This window comes from Alosa sapidissima, chromosome 11 (genome assembly GCF_018492685.1).
Source record: "Alosa sapidissima isolate fAloSap1 chromosome 11, fAloSap1.pri, whole genome shotgun sequence".
Classification (NCBI taxonomy): Eukaryota; Metazoa; Chordata; class Actinopteri; order Clupeiformes; family Clupeidae; genus Alosa; species Alosa sapidissima.
In genome coordinates this window covers 18,323,679-18,344,989 of record NC_055967.1, presented here as the reverse complement: position 1 = coordinate 18,344,989, position 21,311 = coordinate 18,323,679, and the positions used below count along the sequence as shown (strand labels likewise).

At 41.0% G+C, this 21,311-nt stretch overlaps 2 protein-coding genes across 3 annotated transcripts; one reads left to right on the top strand and one right to left on the bottom strand.

Moving 5' to 3' along the window:
• Window positions 1-5,718: 5,718 nt before the first annotated feature.
• Window positions 5,719-13,306, bottom strand: hal (histidine ammonia-lyase). 2 transcript variants are annotated; one of them, XM_042110250.1, is made up of 20 exons: window positions 13,016-13,306; window positions 11,761-11,821; window positions 11,200-11,227; window positions 11,001-11,075; window positions 10,824-10,896; window positions 10,641-10,707; window positions 10,506-10,543; window positions 10,091-10,216; window positions 9,853-9,992; window positions 9,442-9,489; window positions 9,096-9,243; window positions 8,869-8,964; window positions 8,728-8,786; window positions 8,569-8,649; window positions 7,730-7,795; window positions 7,469-7,634; window positions 7,228-7,362; window positions 6,504-6,612; window positions 6,308-6,377; window positions 5,719-6,088 (listed from the first exon to the last, which is right to left on the bottom strand). In XM_042110250.1, the coding sequence occupies exons 1-20, from the start codon at window positions 13,260-13,262 to the stop codon at window positions 5,957-5,959; spliced, it is 1,965 nt and encodes a 654-aa protein (XP_041966184.1). In that variant the 5' UTR covers window positions 13,263-13,306; the 3' UTR covers window positions 5,719-5,956. The 2 variants fall into 2 exon arrangements, with proteins under 2 accessions (XP_041966184.1, XP_041966185.1); XM_042110251.1 differs by having other exon boundaries at window positions 13,011-13,150.
• Window positions 13,307-13,797: 491 nt separating this feature from the next.
• On the top strand, window positions 13,798-21,069 carry LOC121724008 (ETS domain-containing protein Elk-3-like). Its single transcript, XM_042110306.1, has 5 exons — window positions 13,798-14,157; window positions 17,172-17,380; window positions 17,629-18,405; window positions 19,340-19,462; window positions 20,765-21,069. Exons 2-5 carry the CDS (start codon window positions 17,174-17,176, stop codon window positions 20,861-20,863), a joined length of 1,206 nt encoding a protein of 401 aa, XP_041966240.1. The 5' UTR covers window positions 13,798-14,157; window positions 17,172-17,173; the 3' UTR covers window positions 20,864-21,069.
• Window positions 21,070-21,311: the final 242 nt, after the last annotated feature.

Sequence of the window (21,311 nt, the reverse complement as noted above, 5' to 3'; positions counted from 1 at the left end):
CTAGTCTCTGGATAGCAATATGAGAACAGGGACAAGTCAGTGGAAATGAACTTAATTAAAGAAATAAACATGCTTTGCCATAAGGTGTCTCCTGATGTGCATAGACAAATAGTTAAAGACTCTAAAAGTTGTTTTTTCATCCCATGAGCTTTTGTTTAAAATATGGGTTGACCATTTTTCATTCTATAATTAAATACCCGATACCCGGTCCATTTCATCCTTAATAAGAGGGATTAAATTGCAGTTCTCTTTCTCCCACTCTCAGACATCTCCTAGTTGGGGACAGCATCTTTAACAAATCCATTATGTTCAACAACCTCCACTGTATGCATGTTGAGGCCCTGTGGCCTAACCCCCTTAAGGTATCCAATGCAGTTTCGGGTTGTAGGTTATGATATGAGATCAAAAACAGCAATGCTTAGGAAAAAAACTTAGGAATGGAATAGAGAAATATTTTTTAACGGATAAACTCTATTGTTCTTTGCACCTGCTCCATTACATGTAAGAATGGTTACCAAAAGGTTACCTAACAATAACATTTGTCAGACAAGGGCTTGAAGTAAATGTTCTGGTCCACTGCCTATACTGTGAATAGGTAATCAACAGTTGATGAAGTTATGAGCTAGTACACATTAATTACACCTTTTTGTTTCAAAAAACACTGTCAACTGTAACTCAACACTCAATGTCCACTTGGATAAATCATCATGTCACATCGCACACTGAAAGGACACCTGTCCAGAAAGATTGACAGACATACTAGACAGACAGTCTGACCAGACAATTTTTTCTTTTCTTCTCCAGACCACCAGTTATTCTACACTGGTCCAAGCAGGCAGTACATGAGGCTAGTCATTTTGTCTGATGAACAGAAACAGACTGTACTGAAAGAGTGCCACAACAAACCTGGCACTGGAAAGCACTGTGGAGTGAGAGCCACCAGAGACAGGGTGATTGCAGGCTACTTCTGGTCCACTCTCAAGAAAGATGTGGAAGAATGGGTAAAGTGGTTATGATTACCGAATCAAATGCCATGGCTTTCAAGCAATACATCCTACCAGTTACTCTCAGATCAACTTCAGATTTTACATTTTGTCAGTCTTGTGTTTTTCTTGACTTTAATTTTTATTTGAAATAATGCATCCATACATCAGGTGCGATGTTGCCATCAATGCCAACTAAGTAACACCAGCAAGAAGGTGTCACCTGTTCCTCCCCCAATTAAGGTAGGTCTGCCTTGGTCTATAATTGCAAGGCAAATAAATATTCAAGGTAATGTATTAATTTTACATATCTCTACAGGTGACAGAGCCATGGGATGTGGTGGGCATAGACGTGATTGGCCCTCTAAGAGAGACCCCAAGGAACCACCAGTACGTCTTAACAGTCACTGATCTGTTCACAAAATGGGTCATTGCAGAGCCCTTGCAGACCAGTTCGGCTAGTGAAGTGGCACCAGCACTGGTGTCTAAACTTTATATGTTTGGCATGGTCCGAAAAATAATTTCAGACCGAAACCGTGAATTTGTGAACGAGGTAAGCTGTGTACAAACCTTGCAACGGTATACTGCAGTTCCTGAGTAGATGCAGACCAAATTGGGAATAGTTTAAAGTGTGGTTGGGACAGTGTGGGACATCTTTTCAATACTTATAACCTATGTTTTGGAGGGATGGGCAACCTACTTACTGCACACCCTCCACCCTCTTATGTAGTTGTAATGGGCCTTGCAATTTGTAAAAATTCACATCATATTCAATTTGTAATAAATTTGTAAATAAATCATGTCAGTTTTAGGTTGTTCATCTTTTAAAAATACCTCTGTGTCTGAATTATTGGCAGCTTAATACACATATATTCAAGGCACTCAACATCAAGCATGCAGTGTCCAGTGCCTATTGCCCACAAACAAATGACCAAGTAAGTGTGCTATCGCAAAATCTAAAAAAAGGTTATTTCAGTGTTGTTCTAATTCAGTCTGTGAATGTTTCTGTCTGCTTAAGATGTGTAGTAGTAATTGGATTTTGATGGTTAAGGATGAATGGACCAAGCAAAAGATGAAGTGTGCCCTCAGACGGTATGTGAGCGAGGCCCAGAATGATTGGGATGTTCATCTGCAGGCCATTGTGTATGGCATAAACACAGCAAAACAGGTTGGTTTAAAATGAGTAAGTAATTGATAGCATATATTACATGGATATTTTTGTTAGTGATAGTTTTGTTTTTGAAAGTATGTTCATACATAATAAAAACACTTTTTTGAAATTAGGAATCAACTCAGTACAGCCCATATTTTCTCCTCTTCCATCGTCAACCCCATCTCCCGGAGGTGCTGAATCCCTGTCCAATGGAAGACAGCTTTGAGGTTGAGGTTGAGGTTGAGGATTGAATTGGCCATAAGCTAGCTGACATTCCTTACACTTTCCTATAGAGACATTTGTTGTTTCTGAATTGATGGGTATGCCTTTTGAATTACATTTGAGCCTAATTTAGTATTGTATATCACATTTATTGTCAATTTAATTTTATGAAGTAATAGTTCAGAATTTCTCTCTGTAGCTTTGATAGACATGATACTTCCTAACACTGCTCATCTCCATCACCATCTCATTCATGTTTCTCTCCGTCTCTTTTTCTCAGTCTCCATCTTGACCTGTATCCCAAAAGCTTTGATTCATGCTGTCTTTTCATTTTTGTCTATAAGGCAAAAATGAAATTGGACTGTCAACTGTCAGGCTATTTGGTAAATTCACATCAAATTTGCATTAGACAAATGACCAGAAAGTCTGTTGGCACCTCATTTTAACCTCCAAACTCATAACCTGACGGACGCAAATCACACCTGTTCTTCTCTGTTTAATTGCTCACAGAGTAGTAATCACACAGATGCCAACGCACGTCATGCAAAACCGGGACAACCTGAGCTTTCCCATGGTCATTGATCTTGAGTAACCTAGACAAGCACTCCAGTGTTCCCTAGTCTAAGGGGATTTTAGGAGTGTAAGCTGCACAAATGCTCCTCATCTAGAAATTGCAGGCCCCTTTGAAGAAGACATAAAAATAAATTTGTTTGTTTAAGTGAAGCAGTGTGTTTGATACATTTGATTTTGTACAGCTTTAACATTGTGAAACACTTACATGCAGACTGCTGTAGAAAAGTGACTTTCTATGACTGATTATTACACCTTCAAACCTAAGCTATTTCATTCAGGAGAAATACATTTGATCTGTAAAACAACTTGCTTAAGGTGGACCATGGTTGCACCTTTAAAAAGAAAAAGATGCAGTTATTCTGAAGTACAATGCAAAAAAAAATGTCATGTCCACAATACATTCTTACATGAACTGTGAGGAATTCCTCAAAAAACTATCCTTAAGGACTGTAAATAATAATAATAATAATAATAATAATAATAATAATAATAATAATAATGTGTTCACAGTTAGTCACACCACAGAGCACCCAAGTCTAAATGAATTTTGAAAAAGTGCTGCATTTTTAATTGATCGTATTTGTGGCCATTTTTCATTCAAGCTGTGGCTATATCACTCTGTGCACTCTTGCGCCATCTAGTGGATAAAACAAGTAGGTTTGAGTAAAAATGCAAAGTGCAATAAACAGGCATAAAACCTAGTAAGCCCCAAAAAAGCAAATCAGTAGAATGCCTAAGGAAAACGGTGTCCTAATTAAGGTTCATGGGTATCCTGGACTCGTTAGCCCACTTAAGCTAATTGATTAGTGTTTATAATAAATCAATAATAAGTCGATCAGAATGGCCAGCGCATGGCAATTTCAGAGGTTTTGAAATGGCTCTTCAAACCCTCTGGTAATTCTCAATAAACTGATAGGCCTATTTGTTGGTTGGTGTTTATTGGAGTTGTGTAAATTTGTAGTATGTAGTATCACTCCCAGTTGGAAAATGATATGCTAGGTTAAATAACTGACAGAGAAAGAGAGTGCAGAGGTGAAATGATCTCAGTTAAGTGAAGAAACTTGATTACAGAAAATTGTCAGGAAAACACTGACTGCCTTGCACAATAACCCCATCCTGAGCCATTGCTTACTATATTTGAAATACCATGGGATTATGAAATACCGATTGCAAAGCAGATGTACGGATTGGGCATTACTTCTGAGAAATGATGAACTGCCTTCTCTCTTCTCCCTTCATCTTCTGTAGCATTTGATCAGTGGAACTAGGGTAGTGCTTAACAACTAGCTACACAGTATTGTTAAGTCTTATGTCATGGGGGAGGTCACACATGGTCTTATGTGATCATGTAAACAATATTCAAACCAAAACAACGGCACCCTTGACTAAACTATGACACTTTTTAACTAATGGCCTCCTTACACCAAACAACTTTGACAAAATTTGGGAAAGATTCTTGAAAGATTGGAGTCTTTTGAGTAAAGCTTGAATGGGGGCATTAGTTAAAAGACTACAATCTTTCAAGAATCTTTCCCAAATCTTGTCAAAGTTTGGTGTAAGGTGACAAGTCAGTTTTAGCTCCTTTATTTAGTCCATGCCACCGTCTATCCCTGCCCAAATGGCATAATGCCCCCCTTCCCCCCTCTCTGTTTCAGCTACTCTTAATGCGTTAGTTAACATGATCACATGGAACCATGATAATATAGCCACACAAAGGTTTTTGAATATTTGCTATTTTGACGCAAATTTATGTTCATATGATTATAGTTCTGGTTGTAATTTCTCGCATGAAAAGAAACAGAAATAGCTCTGGTTGTAATTTCTCGCAATGAAAAGAAACAGTATTATTAGAAATTGACGTAACAGTATTATTAAATATTGTTTAACCAGGGTAAGGTGTTCGGGTCTGTGGCGCCCGTTTTCAATGTTGGCTAAAAGACAAATTATGCTATTTATTATTTATTCTAACTCAAACTCATTGGCCTTGGCTCATTTTCTGTGAAGAACATAAAAAATAACTTATTTTTAATGACTCTTATTACTTGAGTGTAATAATTGTAGCTAGCTACCGTACCTTAACTGTGCCCTCCTAACTGGGCCTACTGTGTGTGTGTGTGTGTCTATGTCTGTGTGTGTGTCTATGTATCCGTGCATCTCTGTGTGTGTACAGTAAATGTGTGTCTGAGTGTAGGTGTCTGTGTGCGGGAATGTTGTCTTTCTGCACCTGCTATCCCCACACAAAGTTACAAAATTTTTATGTTTTCAAGCACTTTCACCTGTTCTGATTAAGTTAAGTACTAATAATGATCAAAAATCTTGTTTCTATTTTTAACCCTTTTTTTAATTGAATTTCCTTGTTTTCTCACAAAAAACGAAAATGATCATATGATCATAAATGTGAACTCACAGGGGTAAATGGCGAATATTAACCATAAACGATTTCATTGTTATATCATTGGTAATTGAGCTAAAGTAAACATCTGTTAAGTATTTTTATATAAATTGTTATGGCTGTATTGATTTAAAAGCCTAATAATGTGCCCCATGACCCAGAGAATCTCCCCTGACCCAGACAATCACAAATTGCCTTACTGCAATTGTGCAATAGCCCACTATTTGTATGACATTGTGTCACATTACCTTGTCAGATGACACGGCTCTTCAGGCTTCATCTTGACCAGTTTGTAAACCTATCCACATATACTGTGTCCAAGGGGAAGGGTGCAAGCCATGACTGGTATTTACGACAGTTGTGTAAAATACAATTACACCACAACTGCAGGGGAGCCCAGTAGCAAAAAAAAAACTTTATTAGATACCTTTAATATATTTTTAATTAACAGAATACCCTCTGACTAAGGCAAATTAGTAATATGATTAGCCTAATCAAAATATAATTAACATTGTAAAAACATATTCCAACCATATTCTATCAACACTTTTCATATACCACGTATAACAATTTTGCATCTTTCAGTTCCATAGTATAGAAATTGTATTGAAAAGAAGCCTGGCAAATATCCCGTCACTCGAGACGGACTCGCTTCCTCGGGGATGCTGGGGATTCCAAGGAGAAGGCTGTTGGTGAGCTGGGGCGAGACTCTGGGAAGTGCTCCATGTGATATTTGTCAATGTAAGGCTTAGCAATTTGCCATACCTAGTGAGAGAGATTGAACAAATGTTAAACATGTTCACTATTTTTCTACATTCACACATTTTATTTACATTATTTCATATGATTGAATAAATCTAATGTAAAGTCACAAGAAGAAGTGGCATCACTGTCTCAATGCGACTTCCATTTTGTATGTTATCAAAAAAATGCTTTCACTCTGTTTAAACTACACTTTATGACAGATATCATAGTGAACATTGCCTTCTGATCAAGCAGGAGCCGGTGGGTAGCCTCAATGTCAGGAGCCATGAATCTGTCTTTCATCCATGGCCTGAAAACATGGAAGACAAGAGGAAAAAGAAGCATACAGCGAGCAGAATGAGTTAGCCATTAACCCTGTTGGGCAATACTCCAGGATATGTCCTTTTCAATTGCTGGGGACCACTGTTTGACTTACTTGACTTTGCTACGCACAAGGTCGTACACCCTCTCCAATGGTGTTGTAGTTCGCAGGGGGCGTAGGAACTCAATACCCTGGCAGGCTGCAAGTAACTCAATGGCAAGCACTACAAAGCAGAAAAGACTTTCAGAGCAGAACATAGGACTGGGTCTGGCTCTGACTGACTGACTGGTTTAGACTCGGACTAGTCATTTTTCAGCGTAGAATGCTATTCATTTAAACATATTCTTGCTGTTCTTACTATCTGGGTTTCCCATACATGGATTGAGCCTGGACCCAGACTAAAAGGTTTTGTCAATCAAGATTTTCAATCTTCTAATCCATGTTTGGGAAACCGGCTCACGGTGTGTCGTTTGTGCTTATGCAAGCTGTGACCATATTGTGTGAGTCATCTTTATTCCATTTGCACATGATTAATCAGATATGTGACTCTTGTCGAACCCTGAATGGTAACACTTTACTTGACAGTATCGACATAAGAGTGACATGACACTGTCATGACCCCTAACCCTAATCCTAACCTCTAACCCTAATCCTAACTTGTTATGACAAAACCGAATGTCACTTAATAACAGAAGCGTTATGTCATAAACATTTATGACACATTCATGAGAGTGTCATGTCTCTCTTATGTCGACACTGTCAAGTAAAGTGTAACCCCCTGAAGATACCTTGCACATGATTAATCAGATATGTGACTCTTGTCGAACCCTGAAGATACCTTGCTCCACGTTCTCCACCACCCGCAGGGCTTTCCTGGCGGCCCAGCCCCCCATGGACACGTGGTCCTCCGTGGCAGCGCTTGTTGACAACGAGTCCACAGACGACGGGTGACACAGGACCTTGTTCTCTGACACTGTGGGGAGGGTGGGGGGATGGAAGGGAACACTTGAGCAGGCTCTTTCCACTGTGTCATAAAAGTGTTGTGATGCTGAGGTGACTGCTAATGATTGGCGACTGACCGAGGGACGCGGCAGTGCAATGTGCAATCATGAACCCTGAGTTCAGGCCCCCCTCGCTGACTAGGAAGGCAGGGAGCTCGCTGAGTGAGGGGTTACACAAGCGCTCGATCCTTCGCTCGCTGATTGAGGCCAGTTCATGAATGCCAATGGCCAAGTAGTCCAGCGCCTTCAAGAACGGAGGCCATGACAGCTCATTAATGTGAATTGGCCTAAAACATATAAGTGCATTAATGGCCTCTTTGAGTGCGAATGATTGTTTACCTTTGCTGGATATTCTCCATGGAAATTCCCACCAGAGATGGTCTCTCCTCTCTCAGAAAATACCATCTGAAATAGTTCTAATAAGATAATTGTAAGCAGAAAGTGGAGAACTGAAACACTGGTATGGATACATAGCACTTACAATCCAGTAAATTTCAATTTATCACCCAGAGAGAAGAAATACTCTCACTCTTCTGATTGGCTATAAACAAGCTAACTGCCCACCATTCTTACTGTCAGGACCAAAGAAAGGATTACTGAACAAGTTGGCTTATTTTCTGACTGAACCGCTTGTTTCCTTTGCATGCTAGAGGCAGAGGCATATGACTATTGCCTATAGGGGCAACCAGGGATGGATTACTGCACGGGCCTACGGGGCCCAGGCCCAGGGGCCCAAGGGGTCAGGGGGCCCTAAAGCCCAAGCCTTTGCATGGAATCATTGCCTCAATATCAACAAATCAGGATGTAGGCTATGAATCTGATTGAATTTAGTATTGGCCATCCCCAAAATGCACCAGAATACAGGAAATCACATCAAACAAATTAAAAAAATTCTGGGGGAGGACCCACAAACCCCCCCCTCCCACATATACTACAATTAGTGGGGGGCCCTTAACACATCTGGGCCCAGGGGCCCGAAAGTTCATAATCCGCCCATGGGGGCAACTGGGCGGATAAGCGCCTTCAAGGTCCACCTCGTCCATTAATTCTGTATGACGGGACACCTTGGCGGCCGTTATCCCTTACTTAAACTCCGGTAAATTTTAATATAATGCTGTGCGTGTACTGTACATCTATGCATCCATATGGGACATCCAAATGTGATATGGAAAGGATACAGGGTTGTCTGTAGCACTGTTGATTTCTGTGTTGATAATGTTCTTGGCGAAGTCAATTGTGTCATTAACAACACCATGAACCTGGGGGAAAAAGTATAATAACTGTTAAATGGTGTTACTGGAAAACACCATACAGTACAGTATTCCATAATAAATTACCTGTGGACAACAACGCATAGTGTATGCATCCTGGACCCTGTCACAGAATCGATGAGACTCTAGGAGAGAATAAAGTCGCATTTTACAACATGACACAGAAATACAGATACAGATTCCTCTGTCCTCCACTCCCTGGCCTACCTGCAATTTCAGAGGGATGGTGGTCAGAGTCCAGGAGAGAGCGGAAACGCAGCGCCACCTGAGTTTGTCCTGGATGGGGACGCAGCTTATGGATGTCTGGCATAAGAGATTGGTCAAAAAGGAGTCATGCACTCAGTGTATATGAGAGATTCCTCTTCTATAGCACTTGCAGCGATGTAAAAGAATCATTTTTTAACACATGACATTTAAAAGAGGTTTATGCTCACCACTATCAAAGGCCTTGGTGGTTCCTTTCAAAACCTCCAGTGTGAGAGCAGCAATGATGTCCGCCTGTCTGGCAATAGCCTCTGCCCTCTCCACAGCCTCTGCCCCAAGGGAAGTGATCATCTGGGTCCCGTTGATGAGAGCTAAACCCTATGTGAAGGGAAGAAACATTTCCCATACAGAAAAGTGCCCTGGTCTGCTCTCAGTCTAAAATTGTGCTAGTACTGTAGCTTTAGATTTTCATTAGTCTTGCATGCAAAATTTAAAACAGTTGGATCAGATAGAACTTTGTTTTGTTGAGTAAAATGAGTTTAATATGCAGAAGATGAGAGTGAAATATCAACATACCTCTTTTGGCTTCAGTGATACAGGCTTCAGTCCATGAGCCTCAAGTACCTGGGGTAGGTGTTCAAACACAGGATTAAAGTTTAAAGAAGAATTTGAAGCATCTTAATAATGGCCTATATACCTTCTGGAAGGTATCTCAACATTTGACTTTGCCAATATTCATTTCCCCCATCATTCAGTGTAATCTGATCTCTCTTAATTTCCATCTTGGTACACTTTAATCATACAGTAGACTGCACAAGTAATTTTCACACTAATTAGTTTGTACAGTTTTATTCCATGTTCCAAGTTGTATGTATGCATCTAGTATCACGACCTAAAGACAAGCTGTCTACACTGATAAATATATTTTGGCAGTATACACACAAAAATATTGATATTATGACACTATTGATATGTTTTTGCACTTACATATTTAGCATCAGCCCATCCACTTTTGGGAGACCACATCTTCCCCTCTCCCATGAGGCCTAATGCCAAATGGGAGAGAGGAGCCAGATCTCCACTTGCACCAACTGTACCCTTTTCGGGAACAAACGACAGGCAAGATGCTGGAACAAAAGTGAGATGTTAGATGCCATAGTTGTAAATGCATGACAGGAAGTCCTTGAAAGCCCCATTTCATTTTGGGATCTTGGGTTGTACTCACCGTTGAAAGCCTGAACCATTGCATGGAGAGTTTCCAGGGAGATGCCGCTGTACCCTTTTGCCAGGACATTGATTCTGAGAGCAAGCAACATGCGTGTCCTTTCTGGACTTAGAGGACTCCCCACACCTAATGTCATGTAAAGCAGTTCTTCAGGTCCTTCATAATAACAGTTACTTTTGATTTAAGAAAGAGATCGTATGAAAATGCATGTTACCAATATCAAACAGTTAATCATTCTGTAGAGTAACTGACATACGTACATCCAAAGTACAAATGACACACTTAACAAACAGCAGCTGGGTGACATGATTAGATAGATAGATAGATAGATAGATAGATAGATAGATAGATAGATAGATAGATAGATAGATAGATACTTTATTGATCCCCAAGGGGAAATTCAAGATTAACATACCAGCAGAGTGTGATCTCACAAGATTTTCTTGGAGTTCTCTATAAATGAAAGAATGGTGTGTGTTAAAAAAGTGAATAATTCTACACATTCTGTACATCTTGAAATCAGTGAAAGATATACTTTATTAGAATGTACTTAAGTTTGGGCACAGGGATGACAGTGCGTGCAAATTTCCCAAAACCAGTTGTTATTCCATACACAACTGAAGACAAAAAAAACATGTCAGATTTATTTCCAGATGCACTGTTCATTATATCTTTGATGTATTTACTTCACTTAAGTCTATTATGTCTGAATATGGGGGAGAGGGGCACCTACTTCTGTTCTCCTTCACAATTGTGTCCAATAGCTCTCTTGCTTGCACAACTTTTTGTTCTGCCTCCTTGGTCAACTGTGTGAATTAAAGAGGTAGCAAATTAGACAAGGACAACCAGCAACTAAGTAAGAAAACATAAGAAATGAACTGTTAAATGGATCAAACAGCAAGATCTTTACCTTGATCTTGTAGAGACCCTTCCCCAAATTAACTAGATCTGTAGAGGTTAGGCTGTTACCATCAAGGGCTAAGTACTATAAAGAAATTAAAAAAAAAAACATTCCAACAATTAACACTTATTCAATCACATTCACGTATTCAGTCCCATTAAAATTCAAAGCCATACGCTGAATTCTCACATTCTCAATTCATACTCACATCATCAGGTTCTCTGTACACAGCTGTTCTGTCAGGTATGCTTAAAGAAAACAAAACGATATCCGAAGGCGCAGGAAAGAAATCAAATGGGGAAAAAAAAAAAAAATATATATATATACACACTCTTTTGATCCTGTGAGGGAAATTTGGTCTCTGCATTTATCCCAATCCGTGAATTAGTGAAACACACTCAGCACACAGTGAGGTGAAGCCACACACTAATCCCGGCGCAGTGAGCTGCCTGCAACAACAGTGGTGCTCGGGGCACTTCAGCCGCTTCCTACTGGTGTTCGAACAGGGTTCGAACCGGCAACCCTCCGGTTACAAGTCCGACGCGCTAACCAGTAGGCCACCCGTATGACTTCATCGACTTATGACTTCATATTCATAGTAACATGTATATACTGTATAGCCTAAGTGCATTTCAGTATGTGTTACAATCATAGAAAACCATCAGTCATCAAAAACAATAATTAGCAACTTTTAACCCATGTAACACTGTTTTTCTTGGTCCAGAACATGTCTTTTTTTTATATATACTTTAACGCCCAACAAGGATACAAGTGCGATACTCCTGGCTGGCACTGGATGAAGTCAGGGGACATAGATTCTCCTTCAATGGCTGTAGAGAGATTCCCCACATTATAATGTTACTTACACATGACCACATTGAAAGCATTTTAATTGTTTTTTAAAAAAATAATGTTTTCAAAGGAACAGAACACTTTTAAATGTGAAATGATTGGTTTGAGTAAAACTGAAAATTGTGTATTCATGTCAGTGATAACTCCTGGTGCTGGCTGAACTTTGCTCTTCTGTGTAGCACAAATACACAATCTTAAAACCCAAGATTCTTTAAAATAAAACCTCAAAATCTTAACACCTGAGAGTTTGCAGCTTGCCATTAACTCAGGGGTGGGCAAACTTTTTGGCTCAACAAGGGCCACACTGGGTTTTGAAAATTGGCCGGCAGGCCGCACAACAACCCCCCCCCCCCCCCCCCCTTTTATAGCCTATAATTTAGTATGACAAAATATTTCTTTTAAAATATTAATTGCTTAAAAATACTGCTAATTTTATGCTGTTTAACAAATGTATAAATTGTGCAATGTCGCTTTAAGACAGTCGCTTTAATTCACGTTTATTTTTCAATGATCTTCTGCCTGCTACGGTATGGCCCTCTCACACTTTTTAAATGGTCAGTAGTGGGAACAACTGCTGCCTTCATGATTTCCTTTTAAAAGTTTCTTATAAGAAGGAGATATCAATTATCAACAATGACAAGCCAGCTGGAACCTGCGGCTCTCTCTCCCTCTCGTGAGTGCAGACGCGTTCCCAATTAAATGGATCGCATGTTCACGTTAGATATGCTGCAAAGGAAATAACTAAGAGTTAGTTTAACATGATGTTATCTCTATTTAACATGATGTTTTGACATTGACATTGTAAACGTTCTCTAAGGAGAGTGAAAAGCAGTTTGCAGTAAAGCTAACCAACGTCGTCTATATCGCAGGAAAAAAATAGCGAGCAGCCTGATAACCAAATGAAATGCTCAGCGGGCCGGATGAAAGTGCTTGGCGGGCCGAATCCGGCCCGCGGGCCGCAGTTTGCCCACCCCTGCATTAACTAGTGGCATGAAATAGGTACATCATTCAGAGTGAATCAGAAGTGGAACCCAATTAGGCCTATATGATGATGACGTTCAGTTTTTATGAACCATAACTTTACATAAAGTAAAACGACTTGACATATATTGTTTCCACAGTAAAACAATATTTCATTTTATACCAAAATGTTCCAAATGCATGTACCTTACCAAGTTCCACAAAGTCATTATCCTCAAGAACATCCTCAATAGTATCATCGGAATCCAACAGCCCAAGGCCTTGACACCTCCTTACAACAAAATTAATGTCTTTAGGCGACATAAATCCCCCATTATCTGGCTTGTTCTTCACATAGCGTTTCAAAGCCTCGAGTCCCAACCACTGTATGGTACATGTGGTGTCTCTGCATGGCACCATCAACCATTCATCCCTAATATGTACAGTAATACGAGGCATTCTGGTCCAGATAGTAAGCTTCTTCTGATGCTGATAAAGACTATCCAATGCAATACATACTAGAGCAATGTCCCAGATGACCAATCAGAGATGACCAGCCAGTCCACACCTCTATACTTTGTTTGTCTTGCAGATGCATCAAAGCGTAACATAGGCTATCCAAGTGCGTGCGCGCGGGCGCGCGTATGTGTTTGTGTTTGAGAGGGTGCGCATCCTTGCCTGAGGTGACGCAGCGCAGTATGAGGTTATCTAAATACTGATAAGCCAGATTTAAATTTGTTCCCAAACAGAATCTTTGAACTCAAAAGTTCCAAGTCCATATTTACGCGTTTTCACTATAAGGCCACCGGTGATACAAATTATTTGAAAATGATAAAAAGGGAAGATGTATCTGATTTCCCCAATGGACTTCTATTGTTCAAAAGGTTTCACATTTATTTTTTCAAATTACAATTGAAGCTGATAGATTTGCTGGGAGAAATAAATTGATGGAAAAGACGAAGGCCTACCTTACCGTCTGTTAGCACCCCCAAGTGGTGCTGAAGAGAAACGTGGTGACGTCAGTGAGATCTACTGTGCGTCGACATGTAGTTCCAAACTTGCCATATGTGTTATAATAGAGCAAAGCAATGTTGGCCATCGGTAAGCACGGTGAAGCAAAGGGAGGATATCTCTATTTACATACCCGATAAAGCGATTGGGGAATACTGCAGGAGAGGAAGTGATCCGACTCTCTGACTGCTTCTTCCAACTTCCTGCTCAAAAAGAAAGAAAAAATCAGGATCTCATTACAGTTGAAGAAAGTGTCCTGCGACAGACAGTATGGAAAAAGAAATCATCGTTCAAGATTTTGTTTAGAAACCATCAGGAATTAATCAACACATTTCATCGAGGGGTATGTGAATTTATGAATGATTTGGCGATCTTTCATTTTGAGTAGGTTAACAACTATTTTTTAATCATACCCTGTGTATCTTTATTCGATAGTTTACTATGTCATATTTGGATTTAATTGTGGCTCGTGTGTGACGAATGTTTTTGAGAGGCTGGTGATGTTGAATCAGTTATTTTAAATGCTTCTCTAAGTCTGCAACTGGGAGTAATGAAGCACCAATAGAGATCCTAGTTAGGGTACTGGACTTCCGGTTTGAAATAGGTAACAGACAACTATTAAAGAATATGTAGAAATAAAGTGTAGAGATTGCCGTCTTCTATGTAAGTGTTTGTGTATGTGTGTGATACACACAAAGCGAGAGAGAGGGAGAACAAAAGAAAGAGAGGGTAAATGTGAGAGACAAAGAGAAGTTTAAATTGGATCAGCCTTTTTACAAGCGTTCAGAAGTGGTTACTTCGCTTGTAAGGGATGCTGCACCGAATTTTCCACTTACAGTGCAAAAGAAGACCCAGCCACTGGTACGGCGATGTCTGCACACAGCACTTAATTGCATTAGGAGTTTCCGCTCTCGAAACTGTGCGGCATTGTTTAGCTTCTATGAAGCATGTCAACAAAATTTCCAATTGGAAGACAAGTAAAAATGTAATGAAAAATGGGGATGTAGGCTAGTTGAAAGTGTTTGCGTGAACATGTAAAATAAATAGTAGGGCTACTTTTAGTTCAGGAGTGTTTTACGTGTAGTTGCCTATTAGGTTTTGTCACCTCACATGCTACAGAAACGTCCTTGAAAACAGAATTGAAGGAAGTCCTGAATCTGACAGTTTTGTAGCCTCATGTCATACCCGGAAAAGTCAAGGTGGCGCTGTAACATGAAGATGTCATTGGTGTGTGTTTGTGTGTTTTTTGGGAATGAGGTCTGGGTGGGGGTCTGGCAATCAAAACACATCCTGTGCAGCGTTTTCCTCTTTGGAGCCTGTGAGGAGCAGAGCTGTGAGACTCAGCATCTTTGGCTGTAGCCTACCTCATTTCTGTGAGGTACAGTACTTAACTTTGGGTGGCAGTTTCACCAGAATGTCCTGGGTTTGATGTCCAAATTCCTCCATTAGAGGACCCGGCTGGTCTTGGCCTGCCCCACTTCCTGTGGAGCCAGGCCTGGGCTGAACCGCCACATACTTTTGCCCTTAGCCTTCATTTGACTTCCTGTGCCACACCGCATCAAACTGTTTTGCCACAGAAGTACACACACAACTGCAGCAAACTGAATTAATGGTATGGGATTTTATGGGAATAATACAACTATCTCAGGAAATCTTAAAGAATAGTGTCACATATTCACACTGTGCTTGTTTTTGATTTGATTTATTTTGGAATAAAGACATATCCAAGGGATAGAACAAAAACATGACAAAGTGCAAGCACTTATTTCCATCATGGTCCCTGATGTTACAAGACAGGACATATATCCACATAAAACAAAAGAATTAAACATCATAAAAATAGACTATGAGGGGCTAAAACATATAAAAGAATCTTCCCTAACCCTTCCTATCTGTATTAAAGTCCAATGTGCATACATAGACAACACCAACAGACAACAACTCACATGGAGGAATACATGTTAGTGCCACTAGGGATTTAAATGATCCATGAGCCAGGATTTTACCCTTTTCCTGAAACAATGATAGTTGTGCATACTCTTAATTTCCAAAGGTAATTTATTCCAGATTACCACACCACTTGTGTCACTGTACCTACTTAGTACATGTGTAAGTAGCTACGCAAAGGGTATGTGACTTGTAGAATAAAATGTACATTCACACTGCTCATTTTACTAGCATCATGATATATTTCTGTGACAGGTTTATGAATGTCTTCATACCTGGAATAAGGTATGTATAAATCGAAAGCTCTGTAAAAAGCTCACTGCATGAAGAAAAATGTTGCATACTTAATAAAAGTACTAAGGAGGTACAAGAAGTACTAAGGAGGTTTTGTTGTTTGTGTGTGTGTGTGTGTGTGTGGTGTATGTGTGTGTTTGAGAGCAAGTTTGGGTAAAATTGTGCTCTCGTTATTGTCACTATCAGTGGTGTCAGCTGAGTGTGATAGTATTACAATGATTAAACCAGTATTTCAGGTTTTGTGGTCATTAGATCACCTTGCACAGATTTCGTAGGTGGTGAATCCCTCAGTTCACAGACTCTAAATCGATGTTCATCTGGAGTCTTTCACTGCAACCACAGCATTATCAGGAATGACATTGTCTTTGTTATGTTCAGTGCAGTGGCGACTATGCTCTCTGGCTGCCCTCATATGGTCCTGCATTCAACTCTGATCATTCCCTCTTATACTCAAAGCACACTCAATCTCACCATTTCATGTTGCAAACAGACGTCTTGCTTTTTGTGACTTTACTGATGGCGCTGCTGATTGTTTCCACAGTAGTCTTAACTTGTTGGTCATGTCATGAGAGATATCAATTTTAATCAAGCAATGACCTAGCACCATAATTGTAGACTAACATCAAATAACATATTTTGTAATATATATAAGTATATTTTGGGCTTTTTGCCTGTATTCAGATAGGACAGCGAAGAATGACAGAAAGCGAATGGGAGAGAGAGAAAGGATGAGATCAGGAAATGACTACGGGCCAGACTCAAACCCAGGTCCCTGCGTGCACTTGGACCTGAGTGCAGTACAGCCACTGCAGCCACTTGCGCCATAGCTCTCCCCGTAGCTCTCCCATAGCTCTCCCCATCAAATAATGATCTACGTATTCGTTATGTGATCCTAGTGTGACTATGACTTCTATGACCTGAATCAGTCAGTCTGAATGACAATGACTAAAGATATCAGGGCATCCTGTTGTGTGTGTGTGTGTGTGTGTGGAGGTATGGAGAGTGCCATCGCACTGTTGTGTTAGTGTGTGCAGATATGGAGAGTGCCATCACACTGTTGTGTTTGTGTGTGCAGGTATGGAGAGTGCCATCACACTGTTGTGTTTGTGTGTGCAGGTATGGAGAGTGCCATAACACTGTGGCAGTTCCTACTGCAGCTGCTGCTGGACCAGAGTCACAAGCACCTTATCTGCTGGACCTCCAACGATGGCGAGTTCAAACTGCTCAAATCCGAGGAGGTGGCCAGGTTATGGGGTCTTCGAAAGAACAAGACCAATATGAACTACGACAAGCTGAGCAGAGCTCTCCGCTACTATTATGATAAGGTCAGTCATTGCTTCTATTACGATAAGGTCAGTCATTGCTTCTATTATGATAAGGTCAGTCATGGCTAAGACTAGAGGCGTTCACAGAGGCATGATAAATGTTGGGTTGCAGTTTGGGCTAAGCTTTAAAATATTCTAATGCTATAAAGGAGCAGATCCTTATTTATGGATAATTGTTACTGAAAAAACATTTGTTGCGATGAATATCAACAGTGCTCTGACACATATACTGTCTTTCTTTTCTTTAGAATATCATCAGAAAGGTGATTGGACAGAAATTCGTTTACAAGTTTGTGTCATTTCCGGACATTCTCAAGTTGGATCCCCAAGCTGTAGAAATGGGTCAAGATTTCAGCACGGTAGTGGTCACCAAAGATGAGGTCCAGGAGATGGAGGCTCGGGTAAAGGAGGAGGTGGAGGACGACGATGATGATGAGGAGTCCCAGGACCCTGCCATATCGGCGGCACTTCAAGTGCAGGCGTGCTACCATGAGTACTTCCGTTCGGGCCTGTACCCCGGCTTGTCATTCAGCTCTCTGCACAGCCAGTCGCAGCTTCTGCAGGCCATCCAACAGAGGCGCGGGGACCCCCGCGAGGAGGCCCAGAGCGTTATACAGTTTGTCGCCCAGGCTGCCGAGAAGAGCGACGGCCTCCACTCCTCGCGCCGTCCTTCCTCTTCCGAGTCATCTCTCTCCTCCAGGCCCTCGAAGCGGTCACCCCGGTCGTCCTCGCCGCTCTCCGTGGCGCCGTCCCACTCTGCTCAGGCCTGGAGGAGCCCCAAGGCTGAGGACTCCGAGCAGGACGTGCAGCCGCTGAACTTATCCTCAGGAAGCAGGGAGAGTGCCCTGACCTCAGACAGGAGAAGCCACCAGGCGTCCGGCTCCGCGTCCAGGAGCAAAAAGCCCAAAGGCCTGGAGATCGCCAACCCATCCGTGGTGCTGACAGGAAGTGACCTCGGTTCTATTGCCCTGAACAGCCCTGCACTGCCGTCCGGCTCCCTCACCCCAGCACTCTTCACAGCACAGGTGGGTTCACATCATCAGGCCACACGGCAGCACTAGACTGAGTTGCTGTCCTGTAGAGCTTCATTGATGCCAAATTATAATGAGCTTGTGGTAACAATTGGATTTAAAAAACTCATTAAAACGTGGCTCGTATTACATTGTAACTATCCTGTAGAGTGTAAGTGCTTATTATCCGTATAACCTTAATTATGTGGTTGTACATGAACTTAAACACTGTGCACCCCTTCAAGATGAGATGCAAGCGATACAAGGTGTAACTATGAGACTATTATTATAAGTATATAGTAGTTATAGTTATGATCATAATGATTGTTCTTCATCACTATTCAATTACAGCAGTAATATCATTATTTAATAGCCACACCTCCTATAAATATAATGCTATACTTAATTGTTTAATTACACTGCACCAAGGCAAAATTGTTACTATGTTTCTAACTCTGAACAATTTAGTTAGCATCTAAAGACAAGCCACACTGAGTTTCTGTATTTGTCCCCCAAAATGAAATTTGAGGCAATGTTTTGCCCTAATCACAACTGTTACCAACTGACTCAGGCATGGCTCACACTGATATGTTGCACAGATGACATCAGACTATATCCACACCTCAACTCAGCTGCTAACTTAAGTCAGAGAATGTTAGTGATTTTACAAAATGACACCATTCACTGCACATTTCAGGGATATTTTCAGGGATGTAAACAAATGTGTGTTCAAGATTAATTGTATTCTCTGATCATTTTTTTTGTTGATTCCAAAAGGCTCATGACACAGCCAACAAATCTGTTAATCATGTAATTTTTGTAAAGGCTCATATTGACAGTCAGGGAAACATATCATGGCAACATATTGACACAGCTGTGCTGCACTTATATGAAAAGCAGCAGCTTGAAGCATGACGCATATGTGACATGCGAGCCTCTCTTTCTGCAGACGCCGTCTGGGCTCCTGCTGAGCCCAAGCCCCCTGCTGTCAGGTCTCCAGCTCTGGAACAGCCTGAGTCCTGTGGGGCCCCTGAGCCCCGGCCATTTGCAGGGCCACGCTCCCCTCTTCCAGGTAAAAGCCTCTCTGTGTCTATCTGGAAAGATGCGATGACGTTCTCTTCACTGTCTTCTGTTTAGCGTCCTCTGTTCACGCATGGCTTCGATTATGGCCATCTTTTTTTTTTTTTTACAATTATAACAACAATTATACATTTATGCCCCTAGGTGAATCCATTTGTCGTGTCCGACTGTTTAGTCGTGTTTTTGACACTACATTGATGTCTTTCATTGTTTGTATTTTCCTTTGCTTTGTGGTTTTACACACCAGATCCAGAGTCATCCACAAATATGGCCCATGAATTTAGTGGTGGTTACAGAGAGTAGGAGAGAGAAGAGGAGAAAAGGAGACAGAAAGAGGAGGGGCTGGGAGGGAGGGGGAGGGGGAAATCCGGTGGCCACTTCCTGTTCAAGCCCAGGGGAGTCTGCCTGAATGGGCCGAACAGGTTTTAAAGCTGTTCCTTATTTATGCCCCCCCCCCCCAATCCCTCCCCCCAAACCGCTCGGCAAACACACCAATCCCCGACAGCCTGACTCCTTTTTCATTTCCTCCTGCGCCTGACTCGTGAAGGTGACTGTTGGAGATGAACACGAACACTCAGCACAACAGGAAACTCCACCGGAACCTGACCCTGATGCTCGCCCGCCACTTCTCCATTAGCCAACAGCCCCTCACTGACCAAAATATGACAAACACCACATACTGAAAGTCAAAAATTGTACCGCAGAGGCCAGATGAGACGGTAGATAGAAGATCAAAAAGAAATAGGTGTTCTGTTTTTAGTGTTGCATACGTGACAAACTTTATGATAAAAGTATGTCCAAAAACATTTAACTGATTGGCTAATTAGATAACCTGTAAAAAGTTACAGCAGTGAAACTTCTAAGTGCCTTGTAACTGAGCCAAATATATCACTGTTGAATCAGTGGGTAGGAAGGATGATTAACAGTGAAAAACGTATCTTTTTTCAAAGAAGGCAGAGAAAAGATCATGTGAAGTCAGACCTCTGTGTGTTTGTGTGTGTGTGTGAGGGGGCTTTAATTTCCTCATTTTTCTGACATGTCATCTTACATTTTTCATTAATCATGGATAATCAGTATTTGCTCCTCGAAATGTTCATGTTATTGAGCGCAAATTGTGCATAGACATGATCAGAAACATTTAATTATGAACATGATCTTATTTATGAAGGAAATGTACTAGACACCATGTATTTTATATTTATGCATGTATGTATTTGTATGTCTTTTAATGTCATGTTGCATCCTGCAAAACAGAGAAATATCATTTGACTGTATTGTTCTCTTGTGTCTGCAGTTCCCCACCTTACTAAACGGATATGTCACTGTCCCCATGTCCAGTCTGGATGGCTCTTCCTCCCCCTTGCTGCTCTCATCCACCAATCATAAGTCTTGATTTTCAGCGTCAGACACGTTCCATGTTCCTAAACTATTGTTACATTACAAAGGATCTCAGGCTTTAGTATGAGGCCTACAATTTCCCTGAAACCCTGCCCACAAGTCAGGACAAGCACACCTTGCCCTCACTGTCCTCATCTGCTGACTGAAGACTTGAAGCCTGGAGCAGAAAGTGTACAGCAGTGCTGAAGTCTGAAATGAAATGGAGAATTGGCCCTTGTTTAATGATCTTTTCTTATTTCTCCATCATTATAGAAAAAAAAACACGATAAAGACAATGAACTGCTTTTACTTCTTTTGTACATATTGTGTGTTGTTTTGTTATGCTGTGTTGTGTCTCATGTAATGTGCTCTGCCTTGCAATTAGCACACACTGTGCCTTCTGAAGTGAAAATGACATCTGTGCCTTATGTTTACCAACCTAAGTACTTAAAGACGAAATTCCA

Excerpts from the sequence above, each read along its gene's own strand:
- LOC121724008 (XM_042110306.1), top strand. The coding sequence starts at position 17,174 with ATGGAGAGTGCCATAACACTGTGGCAGTTCCTACTGCAGCTGCTGCTG. Across the intron at positions 17,381-17,628 it reads TCCGCTACTATTATGATAAG|AATATCATCAGAAAGGTGAT; the intron begins GTCAGTCATTGC and ends TCTTTTCTTTAG. Across the intron at positions 18,406-19,339 it reads CAGCACTCTTCACAGCACAG|ACGCCGTCTGGGCTCCTGCT; the intron begins GTGGGTTCACAT and ends CTCTTTCTGCAG.
- hal (XM_042110250.1), bottom strand. The coding sequence starts at position 13,262 with ATGCCTCGTATTACTGTACATATTAGGGATGAATGGTTGATGGTGCCA. Across the intron at positions 9,490-9,852 it reads GATGGGCTGATGCTAAATAT|GTACTTGAGGCTCATGGACT; the intron begins GTAAGTGCAAAA and ends CACCTACCCCAG. Across the intron at positions 6,089-6,307 it reads GGCTCCTGCTTGATCAGAAG|GTATGGCAAATTGCTAAGCC; the intron begins GCAATGTTCACT and ends CTCTCTCACTAG.